The sequence below is a fragment of the Pongo abelii genome, chromosome 16, assembly GCF_028885655.2.
Source record: "Pongo abelii isolate AG06213 chromosome 16, NHGRI_mPonAbe1-v2.0_pri, whole genome shotgun sequence".
Lineage (NCBI taxonomy): Eukaryota > Metazoa > Chordata > Mammalia > Primates > Hominidae > Pongo > Pongo abelii.
In genome coordinates, this window is record NC_072001.2 from 92,937,607 (window position 1) to 92,958,882 (window position 21,276).

Consider the following 21,276-nt stretch of genomic DNA (forward strand, 5'->3'; position numbering starts at 1 on the left):
CAAGCTCCACCTCCCGGGTTCATGCCATTCCCCTGCCTCAGCCTCCAGAGTAGCTGGGACTACAGGCACCTGCCACCACGCCCAGTTAATTTTTTGTATTTTTTAGTAGAGACGGGGTTTCACCGTGTTAGCCAGGTTGGTCTCGATATCCTTACCTCGTGATCTGTCCGCCTTGGCCCTCCCAAAGTGCTGGGATTACAGGCATGAGCCATCATGACCAGCCGATCTCTGTCTTTATGTTACCCTGAGGGAATAAGATTTTGGCCTCTGAAAAAAATATCCTACAGCCAACACTAAGAATTGAAGATAACATACGGAAAGTACAGTAGTCCCCCCTTACCTGCCTAGGATATGTCCTAAGACCCCCAGTGGATGCGATATTTCTTCCTATACACACATACCTAAGCTAAAGTCTAATTTGTAAATTAGGCACAGTAAGAGATTAACAATGATAACTAATAATAAAAACAATTATGGCAATATGCCAGCATCATTACTCTTGCACTTTGGGGCCATTATGAAGTAAAATAAAGGTTACGTGAACACAAGCACCATGACACTGTGACAGTCAAGATGGCTGCTAAGTAAGCAATGGGCAGCTAGTGTACGTAGCATGGATACAATGGATGATGGGATGATTCCCATCCTGGAGCAGGACAGAGCAACATTTCATCATGCTGCTCAGAATGGCATGCAATTTAAAACATATTGTTTATTTCTAGAATTTTCTATTTAATATTTTTGGACCATGGTTGACTGTGCATAACTGGAACTACAGAAAGTGAAACTGCAGATAAAACTGCCTGTCTTAACCACGCTTTAACTCTGCCCTACAACTGGCCTTTCTGTATGTAAGATAATAAATTTCCTTATTACTTAAGCCAAAAAAAAAAATTCTGCCACAAAATTCTTACCTATCAAGCATCAGTAAAGAAGGGCTTTATAGATGCAGTGGAACACAAGGCTGGTCTCAGCTCTCTTCTTCTCTCTTAGGCACATCCAGATAGAGAAATAGAGGCAGCCAGGGATAGTCAGGTATGTTAACTCGCACCTTTTACAAGAACTAAAACTCAAACAGAATATCTTATTCTTCTAGACCAAATAGCTCCTCTTTCATCATCAAAAACACAAACTGTTTGTCCCTCACTTGTCCCACCATTCCTGGAGACCTGCAGTCAGGACACCTGCTTCAACGTCACAGGGTGTGGCAGGTAATGAGCTTTGTTATCACAAGCTCTGTTCATAGAAGGGACATCTGGCAAACAAAACCCAATATTACTGTTTATGATCCTTTCATCTTAGTGCTCACGAGTTAATTTTGAACCCGCAGCATTTTTCCATTTTAGCAGCCTATGCTTAGCAGAGATTTAAAATTCCATACTATGAGGTTTTCTTGGGTTCAGCACCATTCAGAAGCATATGTTTCAGTTCTCTTGAGAGGGCCCACTGCAAATTGAAATCTATTTTAAAAAAAATAAAGCGCTGGATAAATTCCCTTGACATAGCCCTTGAATTGTGACTCTGATGACCAAATCTTGAAAGCCCAGTTGAATTCTAAATCTAGCTTTGCTATTAGATACTGGTAGATCAGAATGTTAGGTCACCCACACAGTTTTCTTTGAACAAAATTCAATTCATCATAATTAACACCAACACCCAGCTCAGTCATGATGTTGAGCTATGTTTAGGAATTTCTGAAAGTAAAAGGGAACCAAGTGCCCTAGGCTCTAAATGGCACAGCCAGGAGAGCTGATGGCTACCCCAGAGACTATGAAATTAGACCTTACTCCAGCCTCCAACAGTTTAAATCACGAACAACCTTATGAGACTAGAGTCCTGGGAACTCTTTAGTGACACTCACCTGAAGAACTACCCCAGTCAGTAAAAGGTACCACACTAGATTCAGTGGGGAATACAAAGATAAGGCAGTCTAATCAAGCAGGGAAAACATAGAAAGGTATATAAATTAAGGTCACAGAAGGATAAAAATAATACTATACCTGGTTCAAAGAGATCACAATAGGGTAGACCATGAGGGCAAGCTTTAGGGTGGTAGGATTTAAGCTGCACTCGAATGACAGGCAGTATTTAGTACATGAACAGACAATTCAGGCAGAGAGTTGAGGCAGGAATTACAAAATAAGTAAGAGAGGTCCACTGTGGCTGGAGCAGAAAGCGTCTGGCGAGTAGTTACAAAGTAAAGCCAGGATAGGATGGGGACAAATTGTGGAGAGCCTTGAATGTGTCTGGCCAAGGAGTCAAGGCTAGTCTAAGAAGTACATTAGAAAAACTAATTTCAGTATGTGAGATCAACAAGAAGGAAGAGAGAATAAGGTTAGAAAACCTGCCAGAAACAATCAAGAGACATGATAACTAAAGACAACGTTTGACTCATAACTAAAACTGGGATTTAAAAAAAGATCTAAAGGACATTTCTGGGACAATTGGGAAACGTAAATATGAACTATATATTGGAAAATAATATTTATTAATGTTAAATTTCTCAACTATGTTAATTGTGTTGTATATCATTAGAGAATTACACACAATGTATTATATAAGAATATCCTTGTTCTTAGGAGATATTTATTGACATATTTAGGGATGAAAAGTTATGATGTCTACAACCAATTCTCAAAATCGTTCAGAAAAAAAGTATATATGTATATAGAGATAAGAGCAAGTATGCCAAATGTTAACAGTTGGTGAATCTAAGAACAAGATACAAAGAAGGACATTACAGAAAAAAGCAACAGGTTTAGTGATTGACTGGATCTTGGGAGCAAGGAAGAGGGAGAAAAGGTTTTGAATGTAGATGACAGAGGATGGTAGTAACACTCCTGGAAAAGGGAAGCTGCAGAGAGAAATGGTTTTCAGAAGACATATGCTGAAGCTGGCTCTGGATAAGTGGCAAGAAGAAATTTAGATGTGAGAATGACATTAGGGAGAAATGCCTTCAGGCTGTTGGAAATACAGGAATAGGACTCAAGCCATACATCAAGACTAGAATTACCAATTTGGGAATTACCTACACAGATAATAGTTTGAGCATGAAAATTTTTTTTTAATACCCAAGTTTTGCTTCAAGACCTAGAACATGAGAAATGGATGAGATTTATGCTAGAAATATGAGAGGGAGAAGAGAGAGGTGAGAGATGACTGACAACATAACTTCCTGATAGAGTGGGAAAAGAATAGGAAAAAAATCAGCAGGCTTCTATATGACAGAAAGAAAGGTGGAAAAAGATTAAGAGAGTGCTCCACTGAAGGGTTAACAGTATCAGATACCACAGAAACAATAAAGAAACTGATGACTAGGAAACGGCCACAGGATTTGAAAATTGGGAAATCATCAGTGAATTTTGGGTAGGAGTGAAAACCAGGCTATGGGACTCTAGAAAGAGAACAGAGAAAGTAGAATTAAAGACTGGGTGTAAATCACCCACGAATTCAAGTTCACCTTGCATGAGAACGATGGAAATGGAACTACAGTTAGTGGGGCAGTAGAGCCACGGGAAGGGCTGTACTCGCTCCGAGACCAGGGCATTCTGTGTAGACACAGAAGAACAACACTAATGACACCTTAGAGACCAGTGCAAGAAGCGACATTATGGTGTGTGTCGGGGAGAGACAGAAAGAGAACTTGGCTCTAGAAATGGAATGAAATAAACCCTCCTTTAACACAGGAAGAAAAGGAGAGAGAGGAGGTGAAAAAGAGAGAAGCAGTGATAAAAAGAGTATACAAAAACAACTTAGGAGGTTAAACAAGAAATCACAAGATTAGGAATAAACAACTTGTCAGAGCCGAGGAATTCAGTCATATCTGGTCTTTACACAGGCCTACTACTCCGGCCACATCTGCTGAAGGTGATGGGGCATCTATCCATGACTATCTAATGAAGATCTTAAAGACCTAGGAATTGATGAGAGTTTCTGACCTCAAGGTGAAGAGATTCTTTAGTTAAAAAGAACAGAGTTCAAGGTGATGTTCCTATTGTCTTAGGACAAGGCTTTTGCCTATCTTAGTAAAAAGATCATTTTTCATTATCAACAGAAGAAGCTATACTTGAATTAGCAACTGCTCTCTATGAGGGCAAAGATAAGCTTGAAATCCTATGAAAAGGAAGCTACCTATTGGAAGCCTCAGACATTCTAAAGCTGAATAGGGTAGGATTCTGATTCCTTGCATCACTCATTTTCAAAAATCTCAGGAGATATGAACAGTTATTTCCTAATACCGCATGAACAACAAAAATACATAGTTTCATAAACTGTAAAAGAAATTTGCAGTGGCAGCAAAATACTTTATGGAACTTATCTGAAGATAAGACATATGAGGAAGAACAACATTTTTATGGCCTTTTATTTCCTTCTAAAAGCCACATCCAATAAAATGGCTGGAACTGGAATTACTTTACTGCTTTAGCAGTCATCCTTACAGATGTTTACAAAGCAGTGTTAGAATGATGATGCAAAAAAATCATGATTACCTCAGGAACTGGAAAAAAAACTTTTGATAAATTTTAATATCCTTTTATGATTAAAAATCCTTAGTAGGAAGAGAAAGGAAGAAACATCCTTAACCTGGCAATCTTTACCAAAAAAACCTATAGCAAATGCTCTACTTCATGGTGACAGGATGAAAGCTTCCCTTTGAAACCAGGAATCAGAGCAGATGCCCACTGTCACTACTTCTATTCAATACAACTTCTACCAACACATTTTTTTTTTTGAGACGGAGTCTCGCTCTGTCACCCAGGTTGGAGTGCAGTGGTGTGATCTCAGCTGCCGGGTTCAAGTGATTCTCCTGCCTCAGCCTCTCAAGTAGCTGGGCACACCACCACGCGCAGCTAATTTTTGTATTTTTGGTAGAGACAAGGTTTCACCATGTTGTCCAGGCTGTTCTCAAACTCCTGACCTAAGTTGACCCATTCGCCTCAGCCTCCCAAAGTGCTGGGATTATAGGCATCAGCCACTGTGCCCGGTCCTTACAAATACATTTTTAAATCACAGGCAGACAACCTCGCAGAAGAAAGAACAAAGGCCCTGAATAAACATTTCACTAGAGAGGACCTCCTAATAGCCAATAAACAAGAAAAGATGCTCATCTTCATGAGAAATGCAATTAGAATGACAATGAAATGCCAGTACATACCTACTAGCTCAATAAAAATTAAGTTCTACATCCGTCAGTCAGGACGGGCTTGGTTAAGCCACAGGAACAATTTTAACATTTCATGGCTTAAAGTGACAAGTTTATTTCTCTCACACTATGCACACATCCACTGTGCATCCACCTGGGGGCACTGCTCCACCTCATCCTCAGTTAGGGACCCAGGCCCTGGGAGGCTGTGTCCATGCTTCCACAAATGGAATATATATATATATATTCCATTATTATATATATTAGCACTGGCTCCTAAGTTTCGCCTAGAAGTGACACATGGCACTTCCACTCACACTTCATTGGCTAAAGCAAGTCACATGGCTACACCTAACTTCAGGAAGGCATATTAGTATAATTTTACCATGTGTCCCGAAGGGGAAAGAACTGTAAATATTTAGTTAACAGTTCTAATGATTACCACACTGAGAATATAAACCTTTGGTGAGCATACAGAGCACTGGGAACACTCACCCCCCATTGGTAGAAGTATAAATGGATACAATCACTCTGGAAAGTTTGGCATTATCTAACGAAGTGGCAGATACTATGGCCTACAGTCCAGAGGCCTTGAGCCTCAGACTTCTTTTGCCAGTGCTGCAGCCCTGCTGGTGCTTTTGTGCTTCCCCTGTTTCTTCCTTCTAGAGGCCTCACCTATGACCCAGGAATTGCACTGTTAAGAGAAATAGATGTTTCAAGAAAATGTACAAAAATGTACAATAGCATCCATTTTCAAGAATATTCATGACAACATATTTCATAAAAGCTCCAAACTCAAAACAATCTAATTCCATCAGTCATAGAATGGATAAATTCATATAATGAAATCCTATGCAGCAATGAAATTAAACTACCTAAGGCTACCTGTAACAAAATGGGTGATTCTTACAAATAACACAGAGCAAAGAAGGTAAAACACAAAACAACAAATGTTGACTTTCAAAGTCACCTTGGAGGCTGGGCGCGGTGGCTCACTCACACCTGTAATTCCAGCACTTTGGGAGACTGAGGTGGGTGGATCACCTGAGGTCAGGAGTTGGAGACCAGCCTGACAGATATGGTGAAACCCTGTCTCTACTAAAAATACAAAAATTAGCTGGGCATGGTGGCAGGCACCTCTAGTCCCAGCTACTTGGGAGGCTGAGACAGGAGAATCACTAGAACACGGGAGGCAGAGGTTGCAGCGAGCCGAGATCACACAACTGCACTCCAGCCTGGGCAACAGAGCAAGACTCCGTCTCAAAAAAAAAAAAAAAAAAAAAAGTCACCATGGAGGTATACTCCAGGTTGCCTAGACAATGAACTAGCTTAGACTAGGGGGTTGGGAGGCTACCCCTTCTCCCAGTGAGAGGGGCTGCACCCAAGCACAACTTCCCACAGGACCTACAGCTGTCTTCTCCAGGTGTGTATTATCCCACAGGTCCCTAAGTTTCCAGGTGTTGGGCAGCTGGCATTCCCAGACAACTTCCTCTTTTTTTTTTTTTTTGAGATGGAGTTTTGCTCTTGTTGCCCAGGCTGAAGTGCAATGGCATGATCTCGGCTCCCTGCAACCTCTGCCTCCCGGGTTCAAGTGATTCTCCTGTCTCAGCCTCCTGAGTAGCTGGAATTATAGGCATGCACCACCAAGCCCGGCTAATTTTGCATTTTTTGTAGAGACGGGGTTTCTCCATGTTGGTCAGGCTGGTCTCGAACTCCCGACCTCAGGCCTCCCAAAGTGCTGGGATTACAGGCGTGAGCCACCGCACCCGGCCCCCAGACAACATCTATAAGCAGCTGGCACACAAATACAGATTTCGTGGTGTCTAAGCATTCTGCCTATCTCTCCACTAGTAAAGCTGCTCTCATGGGTGCTTGATAAAAAAGACAGCATTGGAGGAGGGGGGTGATGGGAGCCATTCCAGCAGAGACACCTCAATACACCTCTCCATGGGCTCTTCTCTTGCTTTGAAAACTCCCCCTTTCCTAGTAAAATCTATCCCTGAATCCCTGAATCTACACCTGAGATGTTAAGAAATTCATTTGCAGCCTGGTGAGCAACAGGTGGCATCTTCAAAGAACCCACTTTGCACACCAGGTGGTAACTTTGAAAGTAACACCTTGTATTTAACAATTTGGTTGCTTTTTTTTTTTTTTTTTTGAGACACAGTCTCGCTCTGTCGCCCAGGCTGGAGTGCAGTGGCGCGACCTTGGCTCACTGCAACCTCCGCCTCCCGGGTTCAAGCGATTCTCCTGAATAGCTGGGATTACAGGTGTGCACCATCACACCTGGCTAATTTTTGTACTTTTAGTAGAGACAAGGTTTTGCCATGTTGGCCAGGCTGGTCTTAAACTCCTGACCTGAAGTGATCTGCCTGCCTCGGCCTCCCGAAGTGCTGGGATTACAGGTGTGAGCCACGACGCCTGGCCTGTATTTAACAATATTATTTTAAAATCATAACAATAAGGCCTATAGAAGGCACCTCTCCATTCCCCCTATATTTTCAAGTCTCTTTAATACTTGAAAGGGACTCTAGTCCCTATAGTACAAAAGGGAACTAGATTTGAGCTATGGCTCTCCTTGACAGAAGTTGCAAAACAGCAGATCTTTAACATATGAAAAGTACAAAACAACTCTAAGTGCTTGCAAAGAAAGGGTGCTAACAGATCGCTGAAGTTTCCAAAAAGTATACAACCCTTTCATATGAAAGGGAGGGTGACTCAAAAGCATCAGTAAATACTGGAAGCCCCGTGAGGTTGTCAGGGAGTCCAAAGTTAAGTATCTAAAGAAGGAAAAGGGTTCCATCATGTTTCTGCACTAGGATGCTGATAGAGTCACAGAGCCATGTCAGATGGTGAGAGACAAAACTTTACTCCATTCTAATGTCATCCAAACTCAAGAATGCATTCACTACATTACCCTGGAAAGTGGGGATCTGCCAACCTCAACAGAGTCAACTAAGACTGAAGACCCTACTGAAAAACAACAAGAAAGTCCTTTAGACAGCAATGCTAGCAATGATGGATCTAAAAACTCCTACTTCATCATGATGAAAAGGTTAATAAAGGATCATGGCTTAGCAATGAGCAGCAGTCTCCTAAAAAATCATCTCTCTCCAAGGGCCAGGGCTCATAATGACAACAATCAGTTGAAGAAAAACCAGGACCAAGCAAACCAAAGACGCACCAGTAAACTGCACAGGGGACAGCATGTAATAAGTTGAATAAAATAAACATGGCAATTCGTATCCCCTTGCTGGCTATCGCCCAAGTTTAATTTGGCATATGAGGACATAGGCCATGTCACAGTTATGCTAGCAAAACAAATCTGAGAACACCTACTTGGGGCCATTTTAATTCTGCCTCTGATAGTCTGCCTTCCTACAGAATATCACCTGACCTTGAATTACATTACAGATATCTTAGTCACTATATTACTCTTTAGGAAAGATATAAATTTTACTATCTAAGTCAAAGCCCCTGTGTCATGATTATTCCAAAGTTTCATTGTCACTGGCCTATGAGTAGGAAACTAATTTTATAATCAACATAAAACTATTTATCTCACCTTTGGCCAAGTAGCCAGTGACATCATTCTCCTATATCAAGAAGTCAGTCTGTGAACAGATGAACCACGATATAGGCCTAGTAATAATCTTATGCACATTAAAACTGTTAGTAGATCTTAGCAAAATCAAAACAAAACCCAAACTATTAAATCTATTAAATAAAACAGGTTCTAGGACTATCTTAAGAGTAAAAAAAACAAGAAACAATATGAAGATGTAGAGGTGGCTAGAGATGCCCAAGGCTCTTGGTTTTCTAGTAACCCTAGTTTGGAAGAGAACTGCAAGAGAATGTACCTTATCCATATGGAAGATCAAATCCAATTCACACACATTTTCGAAACACTTATCCAGAGTTTCCACAAAAACCTAGAAAACAAGGAGAAATAGATAAAGAAGAGAAATAGGAACATATTCGCAGCTTTATCAATGTCACATCTGAAAGTAAAACAGGCTGTCACAATACTATTTACTTTATGATAAATCTCAAAAAAAAAAAAACAAAACAAAACACCTACCTTTTGTCTCCAGCATTAGCTGATCACCCTACTTATCTCGATTTAGAGGGAATAATCTGGGACAGGAAAACCTTGTTTTCAGCACAGCAACACAACCAGCAGACACATGTGGCTCTTTCCCCCTTTATAAGATGCCAATTTATGGTGGGGCATGGTGGCTCATACTTACAATCTCAGCACTTTGAGAGGCCAAGGCAGGCGGATCACTTGAGGCCAAGAGTTCAAGACCAGCCTGGCTAACAAGAGGAAAACCCATCTCTACTAAAAATACAAAAATTATCTGGGTGTGGTGGCATGAGCCTGTTACAGTCTTGGGAGGCTGAGGCACAAGAATAGCTTGAACGAGAATCGCTTGAGGTGGAGGTTGCAGTAAGCAGAGATCGCACCACTGCAATACAGCCTGAGTGACAGTGAGAGTCTCTCAAAAAAAAAAAAAAAGAAAAAGAAAAAAGAAAAAAATGACATAAAAGAATAACAAATTAAAAAAACCAACTACTTACAATACTATGTCCTCAATGAATACATGTACAAAAAATTTTTCATTATTACAGGGTTAACATAGTTGTGTTTTAATTTCAGCTAACATTAACTTCAAAACATCTTCCCTTTTTAATTTTTTTGGTCAGTTATTTAGCCTACAAAACACCTTCCCATGAATAAATTTAATTGACGTGTTTACAACTTAAAATTTTTTTTAAAAGCCTTGAGCTTACTTCTCTATAGAACCTTTAACTTTTAATAAAACATAACAGAAAAGTGTACAAATGACAAGGGCACAGTTTAATGAATTTTCAGAAAGAACACACCATGTAACTACAACCTAGGTATCTGTCTATAACTGTTTAATTTCTCTGACAATGACCTCATTTAAACAATCTCATTGTCAGCAGTGTCATGAATTGTTTGGCACTGCATGAAAATGGGTCTTACTTGAGGCCAGCAAGTGACGGAGACCAGGCACACTGTTCCCACTGTAGCACAAGATGAGTGCTCGTAGGCAAACCACCCTGCAGCAGCTGCTGGGGAGACAGACCCACTTGCCATGAGGAACCAATGCACACTATTGGAGCTGATCCTGCTGTCTCTTCTCTATGTAAGTAAAGCTTTATCCAGTGTTTGCACTTTTTCCTTGCCGACTCTGATACCAAGATGCAATGGGCAAAAGTATTTAGATTCCTTTCTTGAGACTGGTAACCAGTGCACTGTATTCTGCCACATACCAACCACTTTGGAAAACTATTTGACATTATGTATGCATGCTCTATGACCTAGTAATTCTCCTCCCAGATAACATATCTAACAGATATATACATGTATGCCAAAAACCACATACAATAATTTCATATTAATGCTATTCATAAATCTTTACTTTTTTAACAGTGCCAGAATATTTCACTATAAGGACACATAGTTAAATGGGTCTATTTCTCAATCACTATGCTGGGTACTTGGTAAGCCCTTATAATCCTGCAGTTCAAGTCCTTCAGTTCTGGGAAATTTTATCAAATTATTTTGCTGAGAATTCCCTCCTTTCCACATTCCTAATCAATCTTTTTGGAGCTGCTTATATTCAAGTATTGGACCTCTGTCTGTCTTCTTTTTTTTTTTTTTTTTTTTTTGAGACAGACTGTCGCTCTGTCGTCTACGCTGGAGTGCAGTGCCATGATCTTGGCTCACTGCAGCCTCTGCCTCCTGGGTTCAAGCAATTCTCCTGCCTCAGCCTCCTGAGTAGCTGGGATTACAGGCATGCACCACCACGCCTGGCTAATTTTTGTATTTTTAGTAGAGACAAGGTTTCACCATGTTGGCCAGGCTGATCTCGAACTCCTGACCTCACGTGATCCCCGTCTCGGCCTACCAGAGTGCTGGGGTTACAGACGTGAGCCACTGTGCCCGGCCTCTGTCTTATTTTCTTATCTTTTCTCTCCCATTTTCCATCTCTGCCCATTCTGAGACAACTGCTTAACTTGATTTTCTAATACTTCAATTGAAGTGGGTTTTTGTTTGTTTCCATTTCCTCTCATTTTTTATTTCTAAGAGACTATTTTGTTCATTTTGTGTGAACAAGGCTGTGAGTGTTTTTGTTTAGCATCCATTTATGTTTGTCTTATTTTATTTCTCTGTGGCTTTTTTTTGAGACAAAGTCTTACTCTGTCACCCAGGCTGAAGTGCTGCGGTTTGATCTCAGAACACTGCAGCCTCAGCCTCCCGGGTTCAGGTGATTCTCCTGCCTCAGCCTCCTGAGTAGCTGGGACTGCAGGTATGTGCCACCATGCCTGGCTAATTTTTGTATTTTTAGTAGAGATAGGGTTTCATCATGTTGGCCAGGCTTTCTCTGTAGCTTAAGAATAGGGTTTTGGGTTTTGTTTTTTTTTTTAACTGTTTTCCTTTCTTTATATGGTGTCCATTTTTAAGTTGCTTTTTATTGTTTGTTCATTTTATCTCCTTCTTCTATGTTAGAGGTTTTCCTCAGATGTCTGATAATCCTTGGTTTTTCATTTGTTACAAGAATAAAAGGCCGATTGAAAGCTCTACAATCATGGATAGTTCTTGCCCACCCCCATGGCTATTTGCTTCCCCAGTGAAATCTGTCTCACGTGTCCATATGAAGAGACCACCAAACAGGCTTTGTGTGAGCAGCAAGGCTGTTTATTTCACCTGGGTGCAGTCTTTCTAGGTATCAAAATTCATTGTAAAGCTCTGTTAACTAAAATAGTATAATACTAAGGCTGGGTGAGGCGGCTCACGCCTATAATCCCAACACTTTGGGCAGCCAAGACAGGAAGATCCCTTGAGCCCAGGAGTTTGAGACCAGCCTGGGCAACATAGCAAAACATCGTCTCTACAAAAAATAAAAAATAAAAAAATTTGCCAGGCATAGTGGCACACCCCTGTAGTCCCAGCTGCTTGGAAGGTTGAGGTGGGAGGATTGCTGGAGTCCAGGAACTCAAGGTTGCAGTGAATTATCATGGCACCACTGCATTCCAGCCTGAGTGACATAGCAAGACCTTGTCTCTAAATACATTTTAAAAATAAAATAAAAGTATAATTCTAAGATGGGAATATAGATCAGTGGGGCAGAATATAAATTACTGAAACATACATGTTTGTAAAATGCAATTTTTAAAATAAGAGTCGTATTTTAAGTTGGTGGGGAAAAGACAAGCTAACTGATAATGTTGGAACAGTTATCCTTTGGGGGAAAAATAAAGTTACATATTTCAATGCAGACATAAAAATATCTAACAGATATTAATGAGCTAAATGTAAAAAAATAAATTAAAAAAGCAACAGCAGATCCCCTGGGTGCCATCCAGGCCCCTGGAAGGAGCTATTCAGTCTGTGGCGAAGCTTTGAGGTGGCTGGTATTGTTAAAAGTGGCAAGTGGAGGTGCCACCCTAGTGGCCTGAGCTCTGAACTGTGGCAGCCAGAGCACATGTGAGGAGAGCCAGACCATAATTTGCAGCAGCACTGTGCCAAAAGGCTGTTTTCATTGAAGATGTTTAATGAAATTAAGACTGAGTTCTCAAGATAGGGTAGTTATCCAAGACCAGATGGACTAGCCCCAGAAAAAGACATCCCCAGATAGTGGGGGAAAAAAAGAACTGTCAGATGCATCTGTTTTTCTTACTCAAAATATTATTATTCAAGATCACAATCAAGGTCAAGAGAAAGAAAACAAGAAAGGAAATGAAGGACGAAAACACAAAGAGCATGCTGATGGGCAAAGAGGCTGAACTGAAGACATTGCAGACTCAGGTAGGAAAATAATAAGCCGATTTCATGATGCGGCAAGAAGATCTACAACAAATCCTCTAAGAAATACACTTCTGAGGAGCATAATGACAAAGAACATTATTCTGATAAAGGAAGACAGGGACTAAATTCATCTGAAAATGGGCTGGGTGCAGTGACTCACATCTGTAGTCCCAGTACTTTGGGAGGCCAAGGTGGGCAAATTGCTTGGGCTCACAAGTTTGAGACCAGCTCGAGCAACATGGCAAAGCCCTGTCTCTATAAAAAACACAAAAGTTAGCCAGGCGTGGTGGTGTGTGCCTGTGATTCCAGCTACTCGGGGGCTGTGGTGAGAAGCTTGAGCCGGGGAGACAGAGGTTACAGTGAGCTGTGATTGTGCTACTGCACTCCAGCCTGGGCAACAGAGTGACATGCTGTCTCAATAAATAAATACAGTCATCTGAAAATGATGAGGACAGACACAAACACAAAGAAAGCCATCAAGAAGCAGAAGTCACTCAAAATACAGGTCTCGTGAAAGGCATCATTGTAGTAGAGGGAAAACAAGTAGTCTCAATCCAGAAGCAGAGAGAAGAACGATCATGATCTAGAAGCAGGAAAAGAAAACCATGGGCTGGACACGGTGCTTCACACCTGTAATCCCAGCACTTTGGGAGGCCCAGTCAGGCAGATCACCTGAGATTCAGGAGTTTGAGACCAACCTGGCCAACATAGCAAAACCCTGTCTCTACTAAAAATACAAAAATTAGCCAGGCGTGGTGGTGCACGTCTGTGGTCCCAGCTACTTGGGAGGCTGAGGCAGGAGAATCACTTGAACCCGGGAGGTGGAGGTTTCAGTGAGCTGAGGTCATACCACTGCACTCCAGCCTGGCCAACAGAGTGAGACGCCATCTCCAAAAAGCAAAGAAAAAAAAAAAAGAAAGAAAACCATGGATCAGATCTTGCTCCTGTTCAAGATAAAAACTACATCTGTGTTGTGTGTGAAAAATACGTAAATAAATAAATATGACATGCATAGGAAAGAAGCAGAAGTCGTACAGGAAGCAGAAAACAAGAGAGAAAGTAGAGCATTGAGAAACTAAGATTTAGCAAAAGTTTAAGCCAGATATCTAGTTCATCTCTCTTCAGAGGCAGAGGTACAGCAATGGATGCATAAGAAGCTTTAGCTGGGAGGTTGGACTAGGCAAAGAAATTACAAGAACAGCAAGAAAAAGAAATAGTTGGGATGGGTTATTGGGGAAAATTTTTTTAAAAGAAAAAGAAATCATTGAAAAACAAAAACAAGAAATAGCTCCAGTTACTAGAGATTTTGTTCTCAATGTTGCTGCCCTGTCGGCATCAGGAATGCCAGTAACTCAGCTATGGCAACTCAAATGGGAGCCCTGCAAGCAACAGCTTTGGCAGAGACAGAACAGCTGTACCTAGGGATTATGACACAGCAGCTGGAAATCCAGTGAAATTTGCTGAACAAGAGGAAAAAAGTCAAGGCCAGAAAAACTGGGCAAACTCCCCGCCTGCTGAACTATGACTTTGGGAAACAAGAACCAAAATGTCATATATATGGAAATTAGTGGGTATTAAGAGTGAAGATGAAGCTGGATGTAGCTCAGTTGATGAAGAAAGTTAGAAGACTTTGAAGCAATAGGAAGTACTATATTTAGCAATTTAGATGCTCAGTATGAAAAGACAAGATCACAAACCCACACACAAAGAGGAACAGGATTGGGTTTCACATCTTCAACGTGAGAAATGGATGCAGTTTGAAAAAGATTATACTTTTAAGGTTTGGGAACTTATAGCCTTCTTGTTCTGATGTTAGGTCCTTGTTCCCAAAGAGCTAGCGTTCCAGTTTGTATGAGTGTTGCACTGGCTTTTCTTCCTTTCTTTTTTTTAAGCTGTGGTAAAATACACATAACATAAATTTACCATCATAGCCATTTTTTAAATGTACAATTCAGTAGCATTCGATAATGTTCATAACGTGCAACCATCACCACCATCCAGGTTCATATCTCTATTTTATAAAGCTGAAACGTGGCCGGGTGCGGTGGCTCATGCCTGTAATCCCAGCACTTTGGGAAGGTGAGGCAGGTGGATCACTTGAGGCCAGGAGTTTGAGACCAGCCTGGCCAACATGGTGAAAACCCCCAGCTACTCAGGTGGCTGAGGCACAAGAATTGCTTGAACCTGGGAGGCGGAGGTCACAGTGAGCCAAGATCATGCCGCTGTACTCCAGTCTGGGCAACAGAGTGAGACTCTGTCTCAAAAAAAATAAAAATAAAAAAAAGAAAAACACCAAAAAACTGAAATGCTATTCCCATTTGCATTGGCTTTAATTTATTGAAAAATAAGATTTTTTTCATAAATATCAGATCAGTGATATAAGTGTTGTAATCACGTTAGACTCACTTTCACTAAACCTGACAGGACTACAGAAGGACAATATTTTTTGGTTCGTGAATTCTACTTTTTGAACATAAAATGCTGTAGGTAGAATGAAATCTCATACATGCATTTTTTTGTGTCTGTTATCTTGCATACTTTTGTACTTAACCTTGTACAGTTATTTTCATCTTTTAAAACATAAAATAAATGTTATGCAGATGTTCGTTAGATCTTGCCACTGGTACATAATCCATCACAAATAAGCTGGGTGGTGATGATAATAAAAATGGTTTTCTCCAAAGGAAAAAAAAAAACAACGGCAAAACTATTGGAGAATATTTTCATACCTTGGGAGCTATGAAGAAAACAACTTCCAGATGTACCTACATAAAGTAAAAAGACCAATGGACTAGGAGAAAATATTTGCAATAAATATAACAAAAAAAGAACATGCATACAATTAGGAAAAAATCTAACTTACAAACAAACAAAACAAATGAGCCATTTGAAAAGTGGACAAATATCGTAGACATTTCCAAATACCAAAGATATGCAGCCTCACCACTATTCAGGGAAACTCTAGTGAAAACAATGAATTTGCATTTTTTCACCCATCAGATTGGCAAACATTTGAAAATATTCTTATCTTATTTTTGAGACAAAAATAAGATCTGTCATGCAGGCTGGAGTGCAGTGGTATAATCATAGCTCACTGCAGCCTTGACCTCCTGGGCTCAAGCAATCCTTCAACCTCAGCCTCCCAAGTAGCTGAGAATCACAGATGCATGCTACCACCCGAGGCTAATTTTTGTTGTTGTTGTTTGTTTGTTTGTTTTGATAAAGGGTCTCGCTCTGTCACCCAGGCTGGAGTGCAGTGGCATGATCTCGGCTCGCTACAACCTCTGCCTCCCAGGTTCAAGTGATTCTCCCGCCTCAGCCTCCTGAGCAGCTGGGATTACAGACGTCTCGCACCATGGCCCAGATAATTTTTGTACTTTTAGTAGAGACGAGGTTTCACCATGTTAGCCAGGCTGCTCCAACCCCTGACCTCAAGTGATCTGCCTGTCTCGGCCTCCCAAAGTGTTGGGATTACGGGTGTGGGCCGCCACACCCAGCCAGGCTAATTTTTTTGTAGAGACAAAGTCTCACTATGCTGCCCAGGCTGGTCTCAAACTCCAGGGCTTAAGCGATCCTCCTGCTTTGGCCTCCCAAAGTATTGGGATTACAGGCGTGAGCCATTGCACCCAGTGTGAAAATATTCTTAATATTCAAAAGTCGGTGAGGTTACGGGTAAACAGATACATTCTTATTACATTCCATTAGTACAAGTATCAAAGGCAAAGCCTTTGTTTGGAGGCAATCCGGCAGTATCTATCCATTTAAAAAACACATACCCTTATTAAAGCAGCAATTCCAATTGAGAAATCTGTACTATGGGAATTAACATATGTTCATATAGATGCACGTGGAAGGATGTCATTGCAGCATCCTTTGCAATAGCAAGAAATTGGGAAAAACATAGATGCCCACAAGTAGCATGATGAATCAAAGATGATGATACATCCATATTATGGAAAATCATACACCATCAAAAAAAATGCATGTGGAAAAAGCTCCAGAACTTAAATGATGAAAAAGAAAGTTTTAGAACTATATATAGAGTATGATTACTTTTAATTTTTATTAATTTGTATTTTTTGGGGTCTCACTCTGTCACCCAGGCTGGAGTGCAGTGGCACAATCTCGGCTCTTTGCAACCTCCACCTCCTGGGTTCAGGTGATTTTCCTGCCTCAGCCTCCTCAGTAGCTGGGACTACAGGCACCCGTCACCACGCCTGGCTAATTTTTTTTGCATTTTTAGTAGAGATAGAGTTTCACCATGTTGGCCAGGCTGGTCTTGAACTCCTAACCTCAAAGTTAGGTTGCAGTGAGCTGAGATCACACTACCGCACTCTGGGCGACAAGAGTGAGACTCCAAATTATATAACAAACTTACATAGTACTGGAGACATTATAAATTAACATACTCTTCATTTTTTTTTTTTTTTGAGATGGCGTCTCACTCTTGTTGACCAGTGTGCAGTGGCATGATCTCAGATTTTAGAGTTATTAGAGTGTGATAAAATGTGCACCTTAGAATATATAACATATGATATTATAAGCCAGGACCTAGACTTCACTGGACTCTGGGTGACAAAGTGAGACTCTGTCTCCAAAAAATAAAAAATAAATAAAAGAAACTTTAATGTAAGATTCAAAAGAAGAAATGAATAAACAAGAGGGAAATGCTAACTGTTAACTCACTTCTAATTATAATTATAATCCAACAGGGACTTTTTGGGACCTTTACAAATTATTCAAGAATATATATGGATGAACAAATAGTTATAAATATCAGAGAATGTATTGAAAAACAACTGCCACAAAGGGGAAATAACTAGTCTTACTACGTATGTGAAACTCTATTGAAACAATAAATAGCCAGGTGCGGTGGCTCACGCCTGTAATCCCAACGCTTTGGGAGGTCAAGGTCAGGAATTTGAGACCAGCCTGGTCAACAGGGTGAAACCCCGACTCTACTAAAAATACAAAAATTAGCCAGGTGCGGTGGTGGGCGCCTATAGTCCCACCTATTCAGGAGGCTGAAGCAGGAGAATCGCTTGAACCCAGGAGGCAGAGGTTGCAGTGAGCCGAGATTGTGCTACTGCACTCCAGCCTGGGCAACAGAGCAAGACTCCGACTCAAAAAAAAAAAAAAAAAAAGAAACAATAAATTAAACAACATAAATGAATGAAAGTAATGCAGAAAGAAAAATGTAACTCAGTGAACTCAAAAGAATAAAATGAAGGAATGAAGAGTAAAAACTAAATCCAATTATGTATTAAATGTTTATTCAACCAATGTTAAAGGTGTGATGACTACATGCTAGGAACATACCATTGTTCCTAGTCAACAAGTCATGTTCTTTTCCAGTTTATATTCTGGGTGTGGGAAGAACAAGGAGGCAAATGAAACAAGATATTTTCTATTGTCCTAAGTGCCCTGAAGGAAGTAAACAGGATGATGTGACGGGGGTTACTTCAGATAGAGTGTTAAGAAAGTCTGTCTAAGGATTAAACTGCGAGCTGAGACATAAATGATAAAAGAAGTCAGTCATTCGAAGAGCTGAAATGAAGGAACCTAGATGAGAGTATTCCAGGGGACAGAACAAGTACAAAGGCCCAGACACAAAAATGTACTTGTGTTTGAAGAACAGCAAGAAGGCTAGAGCATAGTGAAGATGAGCAGGTATATGGTGAGGGGAGAGAGAGGCAAAGGAGCCAGACCATGTTGGGCCTTACAGGCTGTAATAGGGGGCTTGGGTTTCACTCTAAACTTAATACAGTATACAATATTAGAGTTTCTTCAACAAGGGGAGGTAAAAATGGATTATTTACACTTAATATAATAGGTTAGACAATAATTAGTTTAAAACAATAAGTTTTAAAATAAACTCAAAATACGCAGAGATTTACTTTTTTGTTGATGATAAGGCAAACCATTATTTTATCTGCTAACAAAGAAAAAAAAATGCTGTCAATTATAATTGTAAGATGTCACCCACTACAACACATATCCAGATTTTAGAGTTATTGAAGTGTGATACAATGTGCACCTTAGAATATATAAAATATGACATAAGCCAGGATCTAGATTTCACTGGACAAGTGGTTCAATTATATTATAGAAGGCTGACATGGAAAATAAAATTATAAACCCACACATGGAAAAAGGAAGCATGATTAATAAAAATTCAAATGTGTGAGGTACCTCTATCTCTGAGTAGAAATTTAAAATGACACACTTCAGTACTGGAGTTACAAGGAAACAAACTTATATAGTACTGGAGGCATTATAAATTAACATACTCTTCATTTTTTTTTTGAGACGGAGTCTCACTGTTGTTGCCCAGGCTGGAGCACAATGGCACTATCTCAGCTTACTGCAACCTCCACCTCCCGGGTTCAAGCAATTCTCCTGCCTCAGCCCCCCAAGTAGCTGGGATTACAGGTGCATACCACCACGCCCGGCTAACTTTTTGGATTTTTAGTAGAGACACGGTTTCACCATGTTAGCCAGGCTGGTCTTGAACTCCTGACCTCAGGTGATCCGCCCACCTCGGCCTCCCAAAGTGCTGGAATTACAGGTGTGAGCCACTGTGCCTGGCTAACATACTCTTTCTAAATATCTATCTAGCAACATGCATTATGATTAGAAATATTAATTCCCTTTGACCCAGGCATTCTGTTTTTAGCAGAATAGGCACAACAGTTTGCATAAAGACTTACGTAGTTTTATTCATATTAATTAAAAAAAGAAACAAAGTATCCAGTGTCTGTTATCCTAGGTGCTCTGCTACCTGAATCAGCTGAGAACACTCATTTTACCCCCCCACGTTCTGCTTTGACCTACTCTTTTTTTTTTTTTGGAGACGGAGTTTCGCTCTTGTTGCCCACGCCAGAGTACAATCTCAGCCCACCGCAACCCCCACCTCCCGGGTTCAAGAGGTTCTCCTACCTCAGCCTCCTGAGTAGCTAGGATTACAGGCATGTGCCACCACACTCGGCTAATTTTTTGTATTTTTAGTAGAGACACGGTTTCTCCACGTTGGCTACGCTGGTCTCAAAGTCCTGACCTCAAGTGATCTGCCCGCCTCGGCCTCCCAAAGGGCTGGGATTACAGGCGTGACCCACTGCACTTGGCCAAAAGCTACTAATTTCCATATGTTAAACGTATTCAGTCACCTTACAGAACTCTATTATTAGTTCCAATTGTTTCCAACTGATTTGGATTTTCTAGATAATCAATTCATCTGTAACTATTATACATTATGAAACCTAGTAAAGCAAATCTCCCATCACGGTCCGTTTTTCTCTAGAAATATACTTTTGCATTTCTTGGCCACTCCTTTTCCCTGATAAATTTTGCCTTTACTGAGTTCTATAAACTCTCCTGACGGAATTATACTTGGTCTTCCATTTGATGTATTGCTCACCACCTTTGGGACTACTGTCATCTTTGCTTGACTCTTCCCAACAAGGGGAGAGTTTGTAGCTCCATTTGTTCCAACTATTCCTTTGTTTTTCCTTTAAGATTTTGAAATTTTATTGGAATCAATGTCAAGTATTCCATACCAAGTTAATTCCCAAGCACTAACTATCCTTTATTATTACTGTAAATGAGACTTCTTTAATTATGAATTTTCTAGCTGTTTTCTCAGAAACAGGAGATTTAATTTTGTTGGCTTTATCTCATATTCTGTCATTTTGCTCATATCATTTCCTTACTTATAATTCTTTAAAAAGATTTTCTATGTCCATAATCCGGCCACCTTACATTGATAACTTATCTCTCTTTCTTTCTTTACTATGTCACTTCTTCATTTGTTTTTGTATCACTCACTACAAATGTTTGTTAAAATTAGGGTAAACAATAAAAGATAATCCTTTTTTTTTTTTGAGACAGAGTCTCGCTCTGTCACTCAAGCTGGAGTGTAGTGGCGTGAATATGGCTCACTGAAACCTCAACCTCTTGGGCTCAAGCAGTCCTCCTGCTTTAGCCACATGAGTAGCTGGGACCACAGGGGCACATCACCTGATTTTTTATAGAGACTAGGTCTCACTATGTTGCTCAGGCTGGTCTTGAACTCCTGAGCTCAAGTGATCCTCCTGCCTCAGGCTCCCAAAGGGTTGGGATTATAGGTATGAGCCACTGCACCTGGACGAAACACTCAACAAGAGTATTCATAAATGCCTACAGATTTCACCCTCGAGATAACATTGGCTCTGGTTCTTGGCTCTTGGTTTTGAAACTAAAATTGATTGCTTCAACGAAAGTAAACTAGGTGACAAGGGGAAAGAGGAAGAAGGAT

General features: G+C 40.5%; 1 protein-coding gene across 2 annotated transcripts in view; it reads right to left on the reverse strand.

Annotated features, from left to right (window-relative positions):
• Positions 1-21,276, reverse strand: part of AP3S2 (adaptor related protein complex 3 subunit sigma 2) — a 57,102-nt gene that overhangs the window by 24,232 nt on the left and 11,594 nt on the right. Inside the window, 1 exon segment of one of the 2 annotated variants that reach the window (NM_001131540.1) lies at positions 9,004-9,075. The exons of the other annotated variant lie outside the window; for it this stretch is intronic. Within the exon segment in view, the coding sequence (NP_001125012.1) occupies positions 9,004-9,075 (72 nt within the window). 2 annotated transcript variants of the gene reach the window in all.